General features: G+C 38.6%; 2 protein-coding genes and 1 long non-coding RNA gene across 3 annotated transcripts; 1 reads left to right on the plus strand and 2 right to left on the minus strand.

The window, feature by feature from the left end:
- The first annotated feature begins 1,057 nt into the window (after positions 1-1,057).
- Positions 1,058-22,309, plus strand: LOC110046875 (uncharacterized). Its single transcript, XM_089282234.1, has 3 exons — positions 1,058-1,168; positions 18,222-18,968; positions 19,708-22,309. Exons 2-3 carry the CDS (start codon positions 18,244-18,246, stop codon positions 21,428-21,430), a joined length of 2,448 nt encoding a protein of 815 aa, XP_089138360.1. The 5' UTR covers positions 1,058-1,168; positions 18,222-18,243; the 3' UTR covers positions 21,431-22,309.
- Positions 2,091-5,907, minus strand: LOC149116312 (uncharacterized). The gene is made up of 4 exons (XR_016205369.1): positions 5,864-5,907; positions 4,349-4,487; positions 3,359-3,427; positions 2,091-2,851 (listed from the first exon to the last, which is right to left on the minus strand). It is a non-coding gene; the product is annotated as an uncharacterized LOC149116312 (long non-coding RNA).
- LOC149116313 (uncharacterized) lies at positions 13,921-17,194 on the minus strand. The gene has a single exon (XM_089282233.1). The coding sequence runs from the start codon at positions 17,084-17,086 to the stop codon at positions 15,548-15,550; it is 1,539 nt and encodes a 512-aa protein (XP_089138359.1). The 5' UTR covers positions 17,087-17,194; the 3' UTR covers positions 13,921-15,547.
- Positions 22,310-23,334: the final 1,025 nt, after the last annotated feature.

Consider the following 23,334-nt stretch of genomic DNA (forward strand, 5'->3'; position numbering starts at 1 on the left):
CTGTCATGTTGGTTAAAAATGTGACTTCATTCGGGTAATTGGCTATCCGAACAGTTCTTGTATTAGAAAACGTATTATTTTAATGTTTTCGAGTTCCTCGAGAGATAAATTAACGCTTTTGTAGCAAGACTCGGTGACAGATGTTTCTGTTGGTTTCCGGCCGCCATGTTGGTGCCCATCCGGATAGGCACCAGCATGGCGTCTCCATACAAATCTCTATAAATTTGGGTAAAAAGTTTCTCCGCATATCTTGCATAAGAAAAATTACTGTGACCTGAATCTTGGCGAGAGTCTTTGCATATTTACTTTCTTTCTTTTCTCAGATTCTGGACTTCATCTATTGAACGGTTTTGATTTTTATTTTGATCTATTTTGAATGGCGTGACACTGAAAACCAGCAATTGACCCGTGGCCCTTAAGGGCGAAGGGTCTAATTGTTTTAGTACTCGGCACCCAACTCAGCCGGACAGAAAAGGCTTTAATAAAGTTGGCAAATGCAAGTTGAAGAAATATTTATTTGGGAATAAAATGAAAGAAAGCGTCACGCTCGATTGCGCCAATTTCGCTACTCTTGGACTATTACTAATAGTCCTCTACTAGTGTAGCCAATTAAAATGCAGGATTTGCATTAGTCCACTAGTTGGGTGATACTAATTAGATATACGTACAGCACAACGCAACGCTCGAAATTTCGCCGACACGAGGGTTCTATTGGACAACCCGTAAGTGAAACGTACTTGTTGGTGAATGATCGAATCCTCGAAAGTCTTTGGCAATCTTCGGTTATCCTCGGAAATCTTCGGTAATCTTCAGAAATGTTCGGAAAATTTTTGGAAACGTTCGTTTGACCTTCGGACAATTTTCGGAGATTCTTCAGAAATCTTAGGAAAGCGATCGGAAATCCATAAACACGCAAAAAAGAACTTGGCCAATTTCCAGTTATCTAATGACCTTGACGATACGCTTGGTCAATAACCCATATATTTCTCATGCTGACTAAACAACAGAACAGGCCCAAGTGGTCTGGACACAAACAAACTGCAAGGTACTTGGTAACCGAGCAAATTCATTTTGTCCTGAGCTTACTTGAGCGGAAGTACTTGAATGGTTGACGGACCTGGGATGCGATCTTGTTCGGGACTCGTTTATGGACTGACATATTAATAAGGTATCTAGACTTGCTTGATATCACATTTTAAACGGCAAAGCTGGCTGAATTAATGACTATTACGATAACATGGTCAAGTAAAGTTGCCTGGATAGCATGATTCCACAACATGTATTGAAAGAATGCTATTTGATAGGTCAATATGGTGTAACTGCCCAGGGCAACTTTATAAAGCAGGCGTTTGTTCGGTGTATGGAGCAACTTACTGTTTAGAACAAATCTTTCTGCAAGAACATTTCCGGGAAAAAGGAATACATTAACATGAATCGTTTTCAAAAGGTATTATTTTGCTAGGGCCTGTTGTTAATTCGACGTAAAGAACAAATTATGATTAACATTCCATTTGTCTGAAGCTGTCTCGTTCCATTCTCACTCGGTAAGAATTTTCCGCATCTTCTAACACGGCACGAAAAATCGCCTTTACCGCGCGTCAAATGTGTTGTTAAAGGTTTTGTAAAGGTCGCCTTTGCACGCTTTTGACGATCTGTGACGCGAATCAAAGATCATCTGTGAATAAACCTTTACCACCAAATCAAAGGCGGGAAAGGCCGTTTTTACTCACCTTTGAACGCCTGTGTTTTTAGGGTTAAAGGTGATCCTTTGATACGCCTTTGCGCACTGTCAAAGGCGGGTCAAAAGTGTAATCAAATTTGTCTGCGATTCGAGTCAAAGGTTTGCTAAAGACGTGGTCGAAGATGCCTGTGACGCAGGCCAAAGGTTTGTCAAAGGTACTCTGCGCGTTCCGCGCTTGCGCGTCTCGCCCGAACTTCTCGCTCGCGCTCCTCTTTCGCGCTGCGCGACCGTTGATCACGTTTCGCACGATCCACATCGTATACGCTTTTTTCTGCTTGCTACACTAGCTTTGTAGCTCCGCATACGAAAGATGCAATTAGATCCGTACTCTTGATTTATGTCTGACAAGTTTTGAAGAATATATCAGCTTTAATAAGGTTATTTTGTACCAAACTATTGACAAATGTTAACGGAAAAGCGGCCCGGAAAGATCATTGCGCCTAATTTTAAGAAAATAAATATGTTCAATTTCATCTCAGTTTCAATTTTTTCCCCGTTTTTATCAAGAGTAAATACCTTCAAGTACCTTACATAAATGTTTTGGGCTTCAGGTTTCAAAAAGCCACGTTACAGGCTTGGTTTCAAACTACACGTAATGAGACTGATCATAAGGAAAACATTGTTCTGTCTATCGTGAAAACAACAGTCAACAAATCTTCCATGGTACAAAGTGCATTTATCTAACATTGAAGTACTATGGCTAAATTCTCAGTTCCTTAAATTTACTAGACCAGACTAGACAATAGGGAAGACAACCGCAAAATTTCGGGAAAGATATAGCAAACTTCGCACAAAAGTCAACTAGTGTATAAGCGTCCTTTCCAGATGGCACATACAGTCCGTTGCATGGAACTCCTTATGTTTTGGCAGTTCTCCTTTTCTGCTTCTTGCACTTGCTCATTCTTGCATTATAAGTGGAATGGAACACAGTGTTTTCCACTTCTTTCTCATCAAAGTGGTTAAACTGCCTTGTTGGGGGTCAATGCCAACTAAATACCCATGATTTCTAGGGAAGACACATTTTGACAAAGTCTAAGGCGTTGATGAAATTAATCAATGCATCTTCACTGGATAAGTCCATCCTGTCGACCACTGCTTGTCCGCATTTGTCTAAACAGAAGCAAACAGACAAAAACGTTGGAAATGAATATCAAGGGTGAATCTTGGCATTCTATTCCTTAAAGTTTGCCTATAGTTTTTGCTAATATCACATTAATAAATCGTGACCAATCAGATCATTACTCCTCCTCCGAATAGTTTGTGCTTCTGTCAATAGTAGCCTTTTTTTTTGTATTTCTCTCCACTCTACTCAGAGATTTGGTCACACAGGTATGTCATTAAGAGCCAGTTTAACAAGCTAATTTCACCAGCTGAACAAGGGTTATCCCCAGCTAGAATTTCATAAGAGAACAAAGACTTGAGGTCATTTTAAAAGTGCACAGCTTGGCACAAATAAACAAAAAGCCTAGAGCCAGTTTACCAGTCCATCTGTCTACCTGTCTCTTAAAGACATCTTACAGACCTCTTACAACAAAGATCTTTTATGGTTGCAGAATAGCAATCTAAAAATCAACAAATCTGACATAAACTGTGACAAGAAATGAGGAATACACACACCTTTGGGAATATTGCTGTTCCTGTGTAATTTCCACAGATCTCTTCATGTTCAGTAGTGTAATCTTTTTCCTTATTTTCATTGTAGATCATATGTGAAAAGGAGCATATAAACATATCAAAATAATTGCACATTTGATTAGTAAACAGTTAGCAACTACTTGTACACTTTTTTCCACTGAAAAAAATTCCTGAAATTAAATAATTTAACATGAGACATGCCTGCATGGAATCGCATGGCTCATTCATTGAAACAAAAATCCAGTCCAAGATGGTGAATACAACCACTATGATTCCCAGTGCAGCCGCATCTCATAGAGAGAAATGGCTATTATCCAGTCAAATTTGCCAACAAAATTTTCAATTGAGTAAAAGCAAATAAATGTCTTTGTCAATTTACTTTTACTAAGTTATTATCAAATCCTCTACGCCTTAAATTCTCTACTGATCCCATCAATAGTTATGAATTAACCATATTATTAATTTTGCTTGGAAAAATTTGGTTTGGAAACCTGATGGCCAAACCAAAACAGTCAATATTGCAGACAACCACTCAAAATTTAGATTCAAAACTCAGCTTTTACCAGTCAAAAACCAACATTTCCTGAGACTGGTTTGCAACATTCTGCAACTTTGATTCATTTACCATAAAGATTCCCACCCCTTGCATGTTTTCAATAACATTTTAATTACACTGTACTTACTTTTCATCCAGGTGAGCCAGTTGATATATTTGTCCCTTAAGAAAGACAACATTTCCTCACTTGCCCTTAAATGAACCAAAAAGAAACAACTTTTTTTTTCACAGAGTGAGACTGTAATAAAAATGATCAATTAAAATAATATTAATAAGCTATAGCCAGGTTTTCAAAATCTATTTATATCCTTTCTTTACTGGAAAAAGATATTAAAAGTTGTGGCTGAAGAAATTATAAGATGGTCTATGCTACAAAATATAGAAATAACAAATGAATATTCCAGCCTTTTACTTACCAAAATGTTCTGATGTTTGCACACTTTGGAGCATTGCATGATTTAACTGCATCTGAGTTGACTATGAACTACAGAGTTGTATATTGTATCCTCTCCCAGAATTTATTGTTAATTTCTTCAGTTCTTCTAGAGTGGCTAGCTGAAGGATAAAAACAACATTCATTAGCAAATTTCCACTAGTCACATATTTATTGGCATTTAGTTGTCTACTGCTCAAAAGACCAAGACATGAAACTCTAAAACTACTGGTATTGTCCAGAGAGGTCACATAATAATATTATTATGGGGTCAGCTTTTTAATTTGCAACTAATGGCAAGTTTGATTTTTTATCAAACATTGTAACAATTTCACCTACTAAAGATAAGCTGGATTACGTGTACTAAAGGCATCAGTGGTCGAGTGTCGATCGATACCCTTGATCGATCCTCTAAATTGACACTCTATCAACACCCGATCGATATTCAATCAACACTCCATCGACACCTCGGTTGACACTCAATCTACATATCTATTACTCAGTTTTGCCAATATCACAGGGTAGGTGCATTTGATCACCTGGTATGACACCATTCTTAGCCCTGGAGACAGTTTAAAATGTCAAATGCCTGGCAGGTTCGGGGTGGGGGGAGGGGGGGTGGCTGGGCAGGAGATAGTGGAGTTCCAAATGATTGATCCATAAGCCTGATACAAAAAATATCAAAACATATTTTTACTCCACAACATTTTGACCACTGTGATGATGCATATCATTGTCGATAAGAGTACAGACCACACTAAACCACATGCAATTTGTTAAACTCAACCCAGTGAAGTCATTTATCAACATTAATGAACAAATATCATCATAATTTCAACTGTGGCAACAAACAGAGCTTTTTTTCAATAGAATGGTAACTAGAGACAAAAGCAGAAACTTATCCATAGATTAAATTTTCAGAGTCAACAACTCTTTTAATGGTATAATGAATATGATAATTAAGTCAGGTCGTGATGGACTGTCATGCATGGCTGACTGAGTTTTTCCTTCAATACAAATTTCCTTTATATTGACATGAGCTTTCTTTCAAGGGAATTGTTTAAGCTCAGAAATTACCAGAGGCATTATGCACAACAATTTATACGTAAATAGAGTTAAGTTTAAGCTTAATTATTAAGTTACGTTTATTTCAAGCACTGATCATGCTAAAATCTATGCTATGACAGACACTTCAATTTAATGCACAAGACTTGACTGAGTGAGAAAAAAAAATTATCTTTGTCAACTTTTGTAAATAAGTATATGTGAATTGAAAATAAAGTTTGGTCTTTCTTAACGAAGAGCTTTGCCAATCAACTGTGATTCAGTCAAGTGCAATTAATCTTCGACCAAATTGTTTTCACTGCCGAGGATCTGTCTTGCCATAAATATACGCAATTCACAGCTCTTTATGTAGCCATTGCTGCGTTTAATTTACTTTTTAAACTCCGTTATTCTCTGAACATTGAAAAAAAATGAACGAAATTCAAAGACTTACCTTTTCCTGGTCCAAAACACAACGAAAATTTCACCAAAGCCGCCATAATGCTTTCCTCACAGCCGACTTCATTGACCTTTATTCCCTTTATTCTGATTGGCCAGAAAATGCGGGAAGCCGCTGGCAGCCGCGTTTTCCCGCTGTTTTCGAGTTGTTTCGTTGTGCCACCTCCAGGTCAAGTGAAAACTTTTCATTTTATCGTTAAAACAGAAAAAAAAATACGAAAACGCAGGTTATTAGGGCGTTAAAAGCGGAGTCGCAAGATATGGCCATATTTGACCTCGCCTTTGACATGACATGACGTAGGATCAAAGTTGTACAAAGCCATGCCACCTTTGAACGCCTTTGACATAAGAGATCAAAGGTATGCAAAGCCGTGGTGTCTTTGAACGCCTTTAACGCACGTCAAAACTGTAGTCAAAGTTATTGACATGTTTGACCTCGCCTTTGGCAGGGATCAAATGTATGGCAAATCCATAAGATATTTGATTCCCCCTTTTACGTAGGTCAAAGGTGGAGTCAAAGTTAAAATCACATTTGCCCTCCTCTTTGTCATGGATCAAATGTATCGGCAAAGCCATGACATTTTTGACACACATTTGACGCGCGTCAAAGTTTGGATCAAAGCTATGATCATATTTGACTTCGACTTTGATCAGGATCAAATTTAGAGTAAATCCAATTTTTCGTGCCGTGTAATACACCAATTCCAGAAAAAAACCGGAAGTTGCACGCAAGCGAGGCTTAATAGCCCTCGAGCTTTCAAAATGGCGGACGAAATGTTGGGGAAGAACGAAAAAATTCGAATGTATGTAGGTTAGAGCAACTTGTCTGGGGCAAATATGGTAAGGAAAAGGAAAAGAGTTGGACACAAGTGTAGTGCGGCTGCAAACTCTAATAATCGAAGCAAAAACCGACCTGATTTATCATTTCCACAACTGAGTTGCCTTCGGACAAGCTAGCCAGATAAACAAAGAAGAAAAAAGTGGGAAATACTTATGCAAAGGGGAGATGTCTATTTTACCTTGGTAGGAAATAATTTTTGTTTTTTCAAGCACTTCTTGCCGAGTGATTTTAAACTGAGTACACTTTTTGAAACTGGGAGCCGTACCCTCGGCTTTCCCTTGGGCAAAAGTTGATGAGGAATCTCTGTGTAGAGCGAAATATGTGATGCATCTGAGTCTGGCATATGAATACCCATCAACTTCAATCAACTTAGGAATTAATCAGTTTTCATGCCTCTGAGGTAAACAAAAAAAGTTTCCCAAAAGCAATGTTGAATGTGGAAGGACATTAGTGATTTAAATACAGCCATTGATGAATTTTGAATATTTTTTACTCGCTTACTATTTCAGCAAGATCTGGCTTGTAGGTTTAATGTTTCAGAACTAGTAGTGTCAGATAAATTATTGCATGGGCCAATTTCCTGTACTTGATGTTGGGGAGCCAGCCCATTAATTATATACCTGAAGTTTTCTTAGGCTGAATTTGAAAACATAAGGTGCAGAATAGACTGCAGAGAGATAAAAGGTCAGACACCCTAGACCTGGACATCCAAAAGTGAACTTTACTCTGAATAAGTCTGACAACACATTTTAAGACCTAGTAGGAATTTTCCTTAATGTCGTAGATTTGATAGACAGCTTGTACTGGCAAGCAGGAAGGTTATAATCTTCATCCCTTCTATGCAACCAAGTAAATCAGAACTGACTATAATTTTAATACCAATTTTCTAAGGAAGACTGTTTTCCAACCATGAACCAGAACTGCAAATGTAAGAATACAAGCTGAAATGGCTATTAGGAGAATAAATGGATGGCATGTATTTGATGGTGTAACTCCACTAAGGTTGTGTAGAGTTTTTAATCAACCCTGGATAGTGAGCTATTTGCTTGTAAACTGGCAGAAAAAAGTTATCTGATGTTTATTTGTCATTTGGTAGTGACTTTAAATAGAGTACATGATATTGTTCATCAGTGGTAATTAAATATTTGGTATTTCCACCGTACTGAAATTGTGCATTATGTGGCTTCATGTTCTATTTTCTGGTACAGGGTGTACCTAACATAGAAGGACACATGGTAGAGCTGGTGTATAATTTTGCTAATAACATAAAAGTGCAATTGAATTTGACCTCATTGAGAATTTCCTACATTGTATGATCTTATAGATTCCCAATTGTTTTGAACTATTTTGAAATATTTATTCAAATATTCATCACCAGAGAAAAACTGGAAGTAGCTGAATTCTCTCATATTAGATGCTGGACAAACTTTTTGGACCTTTGATATACATTATTTATTCTGGCTTTAGCAATAATCACATCGTGTAAGACCATCTCTAAGCATTAGGTAAGCCAATTCATATATAATATATTTATCATAAATTGTTCAATATTCTTTAGCATCTCCTTCCACCATTCTATGTCCAAGCCATTTTGCTCATTAAAAATTTGCAGTTACTTTCAATTTATAGCCAGGACATTCCAAAGTCTGTTCACAACAAAGAGTAGTTGTACATGGTACATCACAAACTGAAGTTCATATGACTCCTGTTTACTTTTAAACCAGTGTCAAACATTTTGCATATTGATTTTATAAGGCAATCTTTCAGGGTCTCACCATCCATAACAATGACATTCCTAGCTTAAATCATTTCGTGGAGATTGCCCTTACTTGGGTCTGTAACCTCAGTCCAGCTGGGGGACCCTGGGGAGGCCCCCAAAATTTCCCTTTTCTCTTGAACAAAAAAAAAAGCATTTTGTTACTTGCACCTTCGTCGATCCCTGTCGATGCATTAATTCAGTGTACTTGTTCATACTAGTTGCTAGTTTTCTAGGTCATCTTTCATGGCATGTGACTGATAGTCTTTGTTACACTGTAGTACACGTCACTGATAATTTTATTGGTGATTTGACTGATGAGTCAGCTTTGTGATTGCGTCCTACCCTGTAACACAATGATGCTGTCACTGTACCGAACCCTTGCTTATACCATTCTTGGCGAGTAGATCGTGGTCTTGTTTGATACTCTGATTAGCATCTTTTGAACTTTTAAAAGGATTTCCCTTTATTCTCTAACACCGATTGTTAATTTATGAAGAGAGATTGGATGTTCTCTAACTTGAGAAGACTGAAGTCGTCAGTGAAAAATGAATCAGCTGTAGGAAATTTTTTAAAGTGTTTTGTTGCAATATTCCCCATATCCGGCACAATTTTTAAATTTACTTCCGTATGTTCTTTCAAGCTCTTGCTGTAGCTTTAGTAAAGCATTCTTCAGGTCAGGGTCGTAAACTTTTACAATTTTCATTTCATTCAGAATCTTTTTCCTAAACCAACCATGAACAAAGTTCTTTTAGGCAATAAAAATGGTGAGAACAGGTTGTTTTTGCGCATATTGGAGATTGAGACAATCGAAGGATGGAAAACATACCCATCTAAAAGTTCTTTTATTTTGCCCCTTTGATTTATACGGCGACTTTTAAGCCAGAATTTCAATTGGCTGACTGTCAATTTTCAATGTTCTTCGCTCACACTGACGTCGGGAATATCATCAGAAGAGAGATTGGCCTTTCTTCTTCGTTTGCCATGTTGCTTTAATTACTGCGAAGGGCTATTAAGCCTCGTTTCGGTGCAACTTCCAGTTTTTTCTGGAATCAGTGTATTGGTAGGCTTTGGATGCAATATAAAACTATCTATGACTTCATACTTTATTCAAGAATTGAAAAACATTTTCCTTGTCTCTATCAAGTTTTGGAAAAAAAATAAGTTTAGGAGAATGCGAATACAAACCACAGCAAATATGAACCACACAATGTGCAGTAAATACACAGCTTTTTTGATTCCAAATCACCAATGCTGCCACAATTAATAATAGAAACAAAGAGAAAATGTTTCTATTTCTTTAAAAAAAAAACATTGTGAGAAAAAGAGCCTAGATGTACAGTGGTCCAAAGTGCTTATTGCTGAGTATTGTTCAACCAGCTGGCATGACCTGCCAGCTCATTGGAAAGTGAATTCACTGAGTATTGCAGAAATAATACACAAACCAGTGGATTGAGTTTGACTGAGTTTAGAAGATAATAGTTAATCAGAACCCGATTACCACCCACAGTATAAGTTAGATATATACAATTTAGTTATGTAGAACTGAAATTGCTTAATACAGCTTAATAAATAAACAAATAAATAATTGTAAGTAAGTTGTCACATATTATACAAACGCTGTAGATATTTTTGATCAAGAAGATATACGGACGTGGCGGACAATTTGCCTAAAGTGCATTACTGCTAAGACCTTAACGCGCCCACCGCATTGCTGCTTTTAAGCTCGCTATACTAGATTTAGATTTATATATATTGTATAATTTTGTCTCTTAATTATATCTAAGGGGGCTGCTGTAATTGACTAAGCTGTAGCAGCTCCCCTGGCCATTTTGTTTATTTTTGCTGTCTGGTTTTTTTTTTTTTGCTTCCTCTTCTTTTTCTTTTTCTTTATATGTAATAGAAGGCTGAAGCTTAATTAATAAATAAATAAATAAATAAATAAATAAATAAATGTAAGTAAGTTGTAACATAATAGTAACATACATTTTGCAAATTTTGAGCAAAATCCAGTCATGTTATTTTTGACTGCTGGTTCAGTTACAGTCAAACCGGATGTTCTTTTGATGGGAACTTTGCAAACTTCCGCCACAACATTGGTATTTTGATTGACAGTTTGAGTCGAGCAAGTTGCAACCTGAGCAAGCAAGTCGCTCAGTTCATTTGGTACCTCATGGCAAGAGCTCATTGAGATTTTCCAAAATGTTTCAAGTGTTACCTCAATATTTTGAAGATAGGTTTGCGAGTTTTTACGTGGATGAACCACAGAGCAAATACCAAGATCTTCTCAATGGCGTGAAAAAAAGCTGTACTGTTTCTTCAAGGTGTTGATGACCAGCAAATCATACAAAGATAATAAGATCATACAGAGATCTTTCCTTGCAAGCATATAAACAATAAGCCTCCATTTGGCACGAAAATATGCTAGGATATTTGTCCGCGGACATTATCTGTTCCGAGAAGTGAACAGTTTTCCGAGAGTGTAGCTCTAGGAAAACTGTGAGCTTCGAGGAACAGATAATGTCCGAGGACAAATATGTGAGCATATTTTCACCCCAAATGGAGGCTATTGTGTTTATTATTCTTCAAATCTTTTTCGTAACGTGCGCAATTTTGAAAATTGGAGAATATTCTCGAATATTCCCAGTTTCAGGAGGAGAATATTCGGTCACACGATGTGTTTAGACCAATCGCACGCGAGCAAAAATATTTGATGGATTATAATGATCAATATTGACAGGAACGACAGGTTACATAGCTCCAAAGCTTTTAGGAACACTTCGCCTTGTGTTTGTTCCTTCCAACCAGGCTTTCCAGGGAAATACGCTCCCACATTGAAGGAATTTGTTTACAATATTGGATACCGTTTGAGGCGATAATCCAACGTCTTCTGTGATTTCTGGCTGTTTTGAACCAGACGTCCACAGGACAATAATATTATTTTCTCCCTTTTCTCAAGGGTAGTGTTACGATTATAATGTTTGTTAGCTATCATAAGCCACAGTAAGAATTGCGATTCGCAAACTGCTCTTCAAATGATATTTGAAAACAGCGTGAAAGCGATAGCAACTTGCTCGCATGGATTGCAACTTGCTTAACTCAAACTGTCAATCAAATACCAATGTTGCTGCGGAGGTTTGCAAAGTTCCCATCAAAAGAACATCCGGATTGACTGTAAATAAAAACTCAGTATGAACGAGTACTAGCAGCAAGCAATGTCCATCTCAGATAATTAGAGCTTCTGTCAGCTTTTTAATATATATTTAAGATCACAGTATGCTTTCACAGGTGTCTTGTGTCTTAGCAATGTAACATGTCTGGTTTAAACTGTGGATACCTAAACCCCTATATCAAATCTATGCTTATTAAGAGCTGGCTATCAAACTATACCAAGAATTTTGAAACAAAATGAATTGTCAAGTTTGTCATCTTTTGAAAGCTAGAACTCAAAGGGAAATTGTTTGACTGTTCTCAAATATTTTGGACAACAGCTTACTTTAACATATAAACAACAAAAACATGTCTGCAAGCTTTTTATTTTCAATTGAAACATTTTGTCTCCAAAAGCAGTTTCTTTACAATCTCCCAACATATTTTAAATCCTATTTTGGAAATGCAAATGAATATTGCAAAATGAAGACACTTTTTTAGCTCTTTGGGTCCAGAAGCTGAGAAACAAATTAGTGAAAAACAAAACTTGCATGGATCTTTTGGTGGATTACTCATTAAAAGTTGCATTTTAGACAAAAACTGTGGTAGAAAGGAAATCGGTCTCCACTGCAGTATTTTTTGTACGCCCCTGAGGGGCAATCGTATTACCATTTTTCAGCAACCAAGGGTTAAACAAGGACAACCCAGAAGAAACAGAAACATTCAGTCATGTATTGAAGTTTGGTTGTGGGAGCCAGTGCATGTATAAATTGGCGTTATTTTCTGCCATGTCCTGTGACTGGTCAATGATGAATGAACCATTTTCATTTCGTATTCTCGCTATTGGACTGGAACTAGCATGCAACTGAGGCTAATGCGGGGAGTCTTTTCAAATGCAAATGACATTAATCTCTTTTTAATAATATTCCCCCGCATGAGCCTCCATTTCAAGCTAGTTTCAGTCCAATACCGAGAATATGAATGTGGCCTATTTAACAGTGAATTTGGATTTGGATTTGCAGATCAGTTTCTACTTCATGTTAACTACGCCAGCTCAATTTTGACTTCACAGGCTTTTGATGATTGCAGGATTTTCATTCCACGGATGCGTGAAATCGTTCAAGTCACAATATATTTGCATAGTCCAAACTAACTAAGTTTTATTTTGATAGTAGGTCAATGTTCTTCAATAGATGATCTGAATAATTTGCAAATGCCTGCAAGAAAATTAAGGAAATTTAATTGATTTAAGCAGCTGAGAAGAATTAATAAATTGCATGTCTATTCGGTGGACTTTGTTGTCAGGATGCTTGAGTCAACAGAAGTACCTATACCATCCTTAGAACTTCAGTGTTCTGTCAAGCAAATGCACTCTATTGCCTATCCTGAGCAATAGAGTACTCATGATCACTTCAATGCAATTTACCATTAGTTTAAATACTAATTGGATTGAGGGTAGAAGAATTTGGGGAGTAATGGAGTGGGTAATTTCAAGGCTTGATTTCCATTTGGTTTCTAGAGTCCTGTCTACTAGTATGGGGTCCCTTCCTGAACACCAGCTGGTAACTGAGCTTATTCTGTTTTAAATGGTATCTTTTGGTGGTTACCGATGGGGTTAAATAAATCTTGCGCCGCACCCAGATTGGTCTCCTTTAGGGGTGTAATTCAAATTTTCCAACAAGCATCCCCGACCTTTTCAAATGGGATTCCTCGGGGGGGGGGGAGGGGGGAGGGTAGAGGTAAGGGACCAGTGTTTTCAAGTAATTCTTGGTTTTCAGCTGACGTCATAAGCTTATGCAAATTAGCTTTCCGCCATGTTGGTGCCCATGCAAGGTGTGAAATTATATGGAAATCTATGCCATTTCTAAGCGCTCCCGTTCAAAGTCTTCAAATAATTCGTCTTTCCAATGGATATTTCCCAAGAAAGCGACCCAAAATCACAAGATGAGATACCAGTGCTTTCATCCTACGTAAAAAACCTCGAAAGCCACGTCCGAGAGCGCTATTTGAAGAAAATTTCTGTGGTTGGCGTAGATCCAGCGGCCATACCAAGCGAGCAGTTCAGCTCGGAATGTTTGCCTCCTATAGAAGTCTCGGACTTGCTTCCCTATTTAGTTTTGGAGACAAGCTATTACATAAACAAGCAATTTAAGGTCTTCAAAAGTTTGGAGTTTGACTGTGGGGTTTTTGGAGTTGCATTTGCTACCTGCTTGGTCTTTGGAGTAGACCCCACATTTATAAATTTTGATGCACAAGGTATGAGACCTCATTTGGCCACATCTAAGAAATGGTAGAATCAGCTTGTTTCCTTCATTTTAAAAACATGTTTATTTTACAACATTAAAAAGAACATGGAAAATTATCTGTAATTTTGTATAATATAATTTCCAGATATTTCAATTTTGAATCTGTGGCTTTGATTTAGAGGAATTCAGACACAGCCTTCACATAGGATGTCAGGCAGCTATTTGTGTGGTTCCAGAAAATATCCATATCTCCTGCATGGAAGGTTTTTCGTTTGAACCCCCTCTCCACCCCACTCCACGCCTTCCTCGAAATTTGCAATGACCTTCCATGGGATGGGTATAGATATTTTCTGGAAACACACATTCCCACCTCCCTAGGATGTAGCATACAGACCCTTATGTTGCTGCAGCTTTGACAATACATGCACTGCATGACAGTAAGCATGGGACACCTGTGTTTCTTTTGTGGAAGAACACACAGCCATACCATTACAGATGTAATAATCTATTGTGTTAAACAGCATGTTCAAATAATATCATTCTGTATCTTTTTCCTACAGAAATCATTATTGTGTGTAAAATATATAGAACATTTATTTTTACAAAATTTTTTTCACAGTTTTTGAAAGAACTAGGAAAATTAGAAATTGAAGTTATGTTATTTAATTCAGTAAAGTTACGCCACCTGTTTACCTTGTTTGTGAAATATTCCGATTTTTTTCTTGCACTTGACAGTGTAGATCGAAATCTGTTTGTAACAAACTACCTTAACTTTTTATTACTTTTTATGCATCGCAGTATCCAAACAAGTACATGTAACAGAGTGCCTCACCCTACAGAAAGTACCTTAGGATATCAATCAAAGCTTTTAGCATAAGTTTCCCTTGTTTTGTTGTTTTTTGTTTGTTTGAAAAAGCCAAATTCAAAGAAAATGTTATAGCTAATCCTAAAAGGGGAAAGGACTTTTCAAAGGGCAGAGGTCATTACCTAATTTTACAGGGGAAGTGAACCCTGTTGTAAACTGAGAATATCCAGTGGCCAGAGGGATGATATAAACAAGCTTTCATGTTTCCTTTACAAAATCATACCACATACTGTATCTAGTGTAAATCCTCTATTAAGCAACCCCTCTTTAGAGGAAGAAATTTATTAAGCCACCCCTCTCCTTGCACAACAAAAATACATGCCTTGTTACATGAAACTTTCGCAACACCTTTATTTTGTGATTTTGAGGTTTGCAAATAATTTTTCATGACATTTAAATTTTGCAAATTTGCGAAAATTTTGCATTTTGAGTCACATTAATTTCACATTTTTGAGTGAGAAGATTTATTCTCTTGGCAATGCTATGCAAAAAGTCCTTGAATTATAAAAGGACTTTAAAAAGTTACACATTTCCAACAGGCCAGTTGCATGAATTGGTTTCACATCTTCAAAGTTAACTCCAATATTTACTTTCTTTTGGACTTGCAAACTGCTTTTAATACACTCAGTGGTAATAAACTTATTCTTTCTTGATTGTCATGTTCATGTTGTTGATCGAGCAAATTTGGAAACAAAACTTTGCAGCTTTAACTCTTATCAGGACCTAAGTCCTAATACCATACTCTATTGTGTCCCTGAAATAAATTAAAAGCACCCAGGTGGTTTAATAAAAGACTTAAGGTATCTAAATGTGAAGTTGTTCTAATCAAATGGCACAATTGGAGGACAAAAATTAACTAGAGCTGCACAAACTCTTATCATATAATCCACCAATGCAGTACGCCTGTCAGAGTTTTCATGATTACATATCAGGAAGTCAGTTGGCAAGGTACCTTCCAGTATTGTAAACTTCCGTCTAAGCAGTCCAATGACACGTTCAACATGAATTCTAACATTTGCAATGCCTTTTGTCTCCTCCACGTCCACTGGGTCGAGCTGAGATTTACCCTTCGTGAAAGCTGGTATAACCAGTTTAGCATTTTTCAGTCCAACACTCTCAGTGATGGTGAATCCCCGGTCTGCCATCACCATGTCTCCTGGGATCAGTTTGTCCAGGAAGTCACAGTTCTCAGTTATGAATTTATCTGAGACATGACCTCCCCAGGCTTCAAACACATATGAAATAGTTCCTTGTGGTGTTATCCCTACCAGAATTTTGATTGTATTGTGATGTTTGTAACTTGAAAAGGTCTGTGCCCTGGCTAGCAAGTTTGAAGGCCTCTCGATAAATACTTCAAAGCAGTCGATCACAACATTTGTTTTCTTTCCGAATGCATACTGGAAGTACTGGAGCATTGTTCTCCACGGTTGGTCCCTGTCTGGCCAGTACACAAAGCGAAATAACCTTGTGTCCATCGCAACAATCCAATGGGAAAATATTCTGGAAATTGTTGACACTGAAACAACAAACCGGTATGCAAGATCCTGCAATGGTGCATTTAGTCTTAGTTTCATAAGTACAATGATGAACTCTTGAAATCTGTTGAGCGACTGTGTTTGTCGTGTAACATGTGAGGAGACGTGCTCGAAAACAACCATTAGTACTTCCATAGATGGTAGCCCAGTGTAAAAGCGAACTTTATCGTCAGTGTCAAAGAAATCCTTATTTGGGGCTTGATATCTGCTTGACTGAAACATGTAGTCAAACTCGATGGTTTGGCACTCGGCGTCCTTAACAGTGTCCGGTTCGATTTCTTCACCTTCGCTAACTGCTATGGCCGCCAAATCAGAAGAAAAGGCCTCCTCATTCTCTTCGTTTCGATTTCCCTCTTCTTCTATCGAAGTACTTGGCTGACTAAAGTCGATCTGAGCAACGGGAAGGCTGCTTTCCACAAGCTTTCGACGTTTCTCTGCCGCTTCGCGTTCTTGTTGTTCGACCGCAAGTTGCTGTCGCTTCTTTGCCTTTTCAGCTCTCTCTGCGTTCGCATCATGGTCTACTTTAGGGCGATAATCTTTCTTGCCAAGTTGCAATGTGGGCACCCAATCCACGTCATGCTTATGCCAGTATGGAGCCGGCTCTCCAGACACAAAATGCTTGCCACATACCCGTTCGCTGTTAAGCACGTCTTTCGATTCTGTGTCCCCGCGACTGATCGCTTTTATCCATTTTTCTCTCCGCTCTGTAGTCAGTTCTTCTTCAAATTCTCCTTTGTTGGTTACCACTGAAGGTATTCGATAAAATCCAATCTGTTTATCTCGGTCACTTTTACTACCACATCCAAAAACAACGCAAAGAACCATTTCAAGCTTCACTTTCTCACTGTGATCTCTCTATTGAGCGCGTTTGTTTGGGCACCAACATGGCGGATAGCAACCGTCGTCAAGGCGGAGGTCACGTGGGTGAAAACCAAGAATAAATTAAGATGGACAGGCTTAATCCGTTGATACCTGGGCTGGATAAACAAATATGTGAAACCTTATATGGTTATACCTACTGTAGACTTAGTCTGTTATAGGCAATTATATCAGTGTGCTACTGGCAAAAGCCACAGAGAAGTTAGGACATAAAAGAATTGTACGATCTCTGCCCAGAAAAGGGAAGGAAACGGCTGCTACTCAGGCTAAGGAATAACCCTTTTCACGGTTACCTTTGCTCATTTGCATTACAATAAAATTTAGCATGTATGTGAGGCAATTTCGGGTTATTTTGTAGTTTTAGCCCGAAATTGCCTCACATCCACATTGGATTACATTGTAATGCAAATGAGAAAAATTAACCGCGAAAAGGGCTATTGAATCTAAGATAACTTCTCTACTTTGTAGATCTACTAACATTAATCTTCATGTAGACAGGAGCTAGTATCAGTGCAATTAAGCTCTATTTCAATGTCACATGGCCATATATGTTCCTGTATTGTTACCTAAAACCCTTTTACTACCAACAGGAACTTCATTCTAACTTTGCCCAAAAAAAAAGTTTAATTGATAATGATTAATATATAAATTGAGAAGAACAACTAGAACATGATCGCATTTTAGGCTCCGGAGCTTATCTCAGTCTCCAGAGCATTTTATTTATTAGTGACAAGGAGTATTTACTCTCCCTTGTATGGGATGCTAGTCCATTTCAGGCTCACCTCCAAGGTTACCCATATATACACACAGGTGGAGAGAGGCACTGTGAGAGTAAAGTGTCTTGCATAAGAACGAAATTCAATGACCCTGGCCAGGGCGTGGACCTGGAGGCCAGCGCCTTAACCTTTAGGCTTCCATACCTCCAACCCAATGAATAAGGACTGGCTTTAAGTCTGAGATACTGGCCAAATTTAAGAACGACTGAAACGCCATGCATCCATCCGCCCATTCTACTGTCACCAAGAATCAGTCTGGAATCTTGAACAGACTAACTGAATGGTAGTTGTCTTTTTTTCTTTAGTTAATACCAACAGTCGAAGGAAATGATTGGCCATGTTATCAGCCGTGGACAGAGAGATCTGGCTGACGATGGCAAGAGAGAGTGGGACAGTGAGATTGAAGAAAGCTTGAATGAGGAATATCCAGACTGGAAACATCCAAAGACTACGCACATGATACCAGAAGAACTGCATAAACAAGGAAATGATGGTGAAAAGGCGGAGCAAATTCTCTTTAATCTATTAAAATCTTTTGGAGAACTTAGGAATGAGCCAATGTTTGTGGTGCATTCCTACAATTTTAAGGAAAGGATTTCTGAGGTGAAGTCTAAGTCAGTGTCATCTAAGAAATGGAACATAGGAGAGCACGACTTTGTTCTTGTCCATCGCCAGGCTGGTTTTGTGTTTTTTCAGGTGAAGGCTTCGGCAAAGACTGCCAAAACGTATGGAAAGGCACAGAAACAAATAGACAAAGATCGTGACGCTATGAAGTTTTACCTCCAAGAGGTGGGAATCAAAAACAACAAAATAACCGGAAGAGATGTCGATAAGCTCTTTTCTAGATTTCCAGGTTTCGTTGCAATGCCTAACTGTCCACGGCCTGCTTCCTCTGCAAGTACACATGCAGATGGCATATTCCAAGAAGATTGCGTCAGCGTAGAAGCATTTTCGGATTGGTGGGACAAAAGCATCGGATGCTCAGAGCAGGGTGAAAAAGATGCAGCTGAAGTTGTCGTCAAGGAAGAGTTGTTTAACTTGCTGGTCACACGGTGAGCTTTCTTGATCTAAAGATATTGTCCTTGAGCCTTAATCCGAACAAATGCTGCCAAAGGACTTGCTTGTTTTATCTTTCTCCAGATACCGTCGCCCGTGAATTCTCTATTGAGCCCTCACTCAAGCTACCCCCCTTCTATAATACCCCCCTTTCTGAAGCACGAAATTGACCAAGCCCACCCCCTCTCCCCTTTTCCCTTTTTGTGTACAACTAAAACAACAAAATTAGACTATTTAGGCTGCATTCTTATCGTAGCAATTTGGGCGTAAATTTACAAACACACACTTTGTTGATCAAGTAGCTGGGCTAGCGTTTCGCCGCTCTAGTTCTCTATCAAGCCTCCCTGTATATTACCGCATCCCCTCCCCGTAAACGTGTATGAAATACCTAAGCCTCATCCGGGACGGAGGCTAAAAAAGAGTTCGCCAAGGCAACATTGTTTGCCAGTCGTGATGAGTGCAGCATCAATAATTTCTGCCGTACATGTATGTTGTTGAGCGCGCAGATAATTGTGGCTGCCTAATGTTTTTCAAAGCATACCACAAGGGGCAACTTCTGTTTCCGTTTTACTGCTTGTTACAGGTGACTAGTTAAATTGTGGAACACAAAATGTATCTATAGAAACCTGTATACTGAGTTTCTTTTGAAGAGTGCCAATTTCAAACGAAGGATGAAATCAAGTTCAGTTTTGTTCTTTAGAAGAAAGAAATTAAATTTTGGTCTTTAAATTGCAGATTTGTTGGTTTGGTCCTTGTTAGTCGTTGCTTGGCCTCTCGCCACAGCATTGATGACTCTTTTAACGCTCTCACAATCAACACCAAAGAGCAGTTGAAGGTGCACCTTGACTCCAGTCCAGATAGGTGGATCGTTGGACCAGCAGGGAGCGGAAAGACCTGCCTTCTGATGGATAAAGTGGTCCGTTTGGCTAAGAATATTATTTCTGATGCCCTGGATCAGAAGATTCTAGTTGTGTGCTACAACAAGCCTTTGTCGCTAAAGATCGGGCGAACGATTGAGCGCGAACTGAAAGTCGTTTACGATATTCAAGAGCAAGACCAAGGCGAAAAGCCCCGTTCCGTTGTCGATGTCAAGACGTTTGAAAAAATTCTGAAGGACATCAATGGGTCATTTGGAATAGGAGATGAAGAGAATCGTGTTCCAATGGCATTGGAGAACCTGCAGCGGGATACATCCTCGACTTTCAAACACACCTATGATCATATTTTTGTGGATGAGGGCCAAGACTTGTACCATCCCCAGTGGCCAAGTCTTCTTAAAATGATGCACAAAAGTTCCTCTGGGCGCGCAGCTGTTGAGGATGACGACTTCGACCCAAGGTACTTCTGGGTGTTTTATGATTCAAATCAGCACCTTCACTTGTCAAAAGAGAAGACTTTGCCCAGTTATTCAGTTGACCTGAGAAACAGTCTTAGATTACATAAGATTCTAAGAAACACCAAGAACGTGTTTTCACAAGTTAACAAGTATTTTGAGCCACGTTTGGAGACGTCGATCCCTGTGGGAGTCTACCACCGGGAGGTTGGATTGGAAATCGAATGGGATGAGTCCTTACAAAGCGAAGAGACAACCAGTGACACAAATCGAGGACATTCCATTGTGAAACACGTTAAATACTTGAAGAGAAATGATGTGCAGAACAGAGACATCTGTGTTCTCGCTAAAAACCAAGAAACGAGCAACAAGCTTATTCCAAATCTTGAAGAAGTCGGGATTGAATGCCAGAATGCAGAGGAACTTTACGGCAACAAAATTAACAACAACAAAGTTGTTGTTGAGAGCATAAGACGGTTCAGAGGACTTGAATCAAAGGTCGTGATTCTGTACGATCCTCCTTATAGTGCTGGGGGGAAAACAAGGGAGCTTTTGTACACTGCAATTTCGCGTTGTTTGTGTTACCTTGTGGTCATAAGCACAAAACAGGGATGTGAATCACTTCGGTCGAAGGCCGGTCTCTGGGAAATACCTGGTGCCTTCCCCAACGCAAGCCAACTGCTTGCTAGTGAGCCTGTTGACAAGGATAGCAATACTGTGGATAGTACATCCGTGGTGTTTCCGGCAAAACGGCAATTTCAAGATGATGATGGCAGCAATTACAATCAGCTATATAAGAGGCTTAAAGAGATTGAAGGAGATAGTGGACACTTCATGTACCTTCTTGGGCAAAGCAGAAGTGCTGTTGATAATTCTGTTCGTGACAGGGAGTTCAAAAAACTGCTTCCGTTTTTGTGGAACCATCTTCAACTGTTTCCTGAGTATAAGAATGTCACTCAATCAGCCCTGAGCAAAATTGGTGCTCTCCTAGAATATCATGTGCTGAAGAAATCTGAGTTCGGAAACTACGTTGGAAACATGGAAGCCAAGAGGCAAGAAATAGATACTTCTACCCGGAAGAAGGAAATAGATGCTGATGTGGCAGGGGCCCTTAAGCGGACTTAAACTAGACTTTAGCCAAGTACTACATGCGTACTTACTCCTATTCAGACTTTTTTTTTCTGTATGTCGAACGGCGGGGAAGAGGGATCTATCCCCTCCTCCTACCTCAGTCCGAATAGCTTACAACTATAAGCCTCGCTTAGTGAAAGAAACTCAAGTTTGTCATTCTATATTTCTGTCTGTTTCAGGTGTGCAGTTATCAAATCATTTTTACCAACAAACAGCTCCCGTTCTTGCAGAATTGAATGTAGCATCATTTCCAAGTCATTGGCTTTTTCAAACTTAATGCATTGGTGCTGGTCGAGGGTTTTGACTGCAAGCACGACCATTTTGTCTTAAAAGGTATTTTGCTTTTCGTTGACAAGAAAAGAAGATAAAGTGAGTCTGTTGTACGTCAAACCAGAAGTATGTTCAGTTTTGTTTATTCAGTTGAATTCTTGACTCTATTTGGTGAAACAAGATTTAAAATATAAAGCAAGTTTGAAAACCGTTTTTAAAAAGACATTATTTAAACTGAGGTGTAGCGGCCATCTGTGTTTTCCGTCAATACGGTAAAGTGAAAACAGTCGTAGCAGTTTCTGCCCTGGTTTCTAGAAATACAGCTTAAAGTTAACTTTTTTTTAACTCGTAGGGATATAGGTGGAAACTGAAATAGACTGACATAAGTTAACTTTGTTAAAAATAATTAGTGCATATGTTTAGTTTTAGCCAGCACGGATGACCTTAGCGGTAGTTTAGGCACTTTTGAGATGCCGTGGTAGGAAAAAAGTACCCCACTCTCCCCAACCCTCTACATTTAGGTCTGGAGTTTTAACAACTAGCGTGTCAAGTAGCAAATCATTTAGACTCCAAACAATAAATCATTTACGACAATTTTTCAAATTTTCTTGTGTTAAAGTGCTTTTCACTGCGTAAAGTGAAATTCATCTCAGTAAATATATGTTCATGGTTATAAATTAAATACTTAGCGATACGCGATTTGCATGATGGCGTCATTTGACTACAACTATACCAGAATCCTTGACTTTTTTCTGTTTCGTATGTTAATTAGGACAATTATTATTTAAACCACACTGGGAATTCAAAATGTAGATAATAAAGAGAAAACGAAACGAATTCTGGTAGTTGTAGTGAAATGACGACAACGGGCAAATCTGCTATTGTTTTTATTTTCTGAGTTTTAACCCGGAGTGCTGAAAAATCAAAAGAGCAAACCCCTAAATGGGTACCACTATCTTGGTTGTAGTGACAATAAAATGAAAATAAGTACGACTGGTTAACCTTTTCAGTCCCAGATCGAAATATTAATTCTCCCACTCATTAACAGGCATGTCTTACAATGATGGCTTTGAGAAGTTGGCGGAACATCAAAACATCATGCTTGGCCGGTTTCCCCAATGACAAGCAAACTCATTCACCAAGTTTAAACAAAGAAAATCATGACCGTGACGGTGTTTGGATATCTGATCTTAATTAGCATAGATTTTCACTATTTTATTTCTCCGTTTTCTCCTTAGTTTTGGTTTTGATTGAGAAGATATATCAAACACTCAAGACAGTTTGACCACATTTCCAAACACCTCGAAGTTCGTCAAATATACTCCGCTGCGCGTCTTATTTTCAACTCTCTTCTCGGTGTTTGGAAATGTGGTTAAATACGGTCTTTCGTGTTTAATATGTTTATTACATTTACGGGAATGAAAGGTAAAGCGCGCGCTTGTTGCCTTGTGCGATATTACGCGTTGGCTGGCTGTTTATGACGCAGTGTTACACAACTTGCGTTCTGAAGAGACTACACATAAATCAACGGAGACGATTTGCTATTTAAGCACAACTTTCTGAATAATTATTCCGTTACGTCCGCTAAAATGGGCGTGTCTGTTTCCCATCCACTAAGACGAACAGCT

This window comes from Orbicella faveolata, unplaced genomic scaffold (genome assembly GCF_042242905.1).
Source record: "Orbicella faveolata isolate gen_17 unplaced genomic scaffold, um_ofav_v1 contig_12, whole genome shotgun sequence".
Lineage (NCBI taxonomy): Eukaryota > Metazoa > Cnidaria > Anthozoa > Scleractinia > Merulinidae > Orbicella > Orbicella faveolata.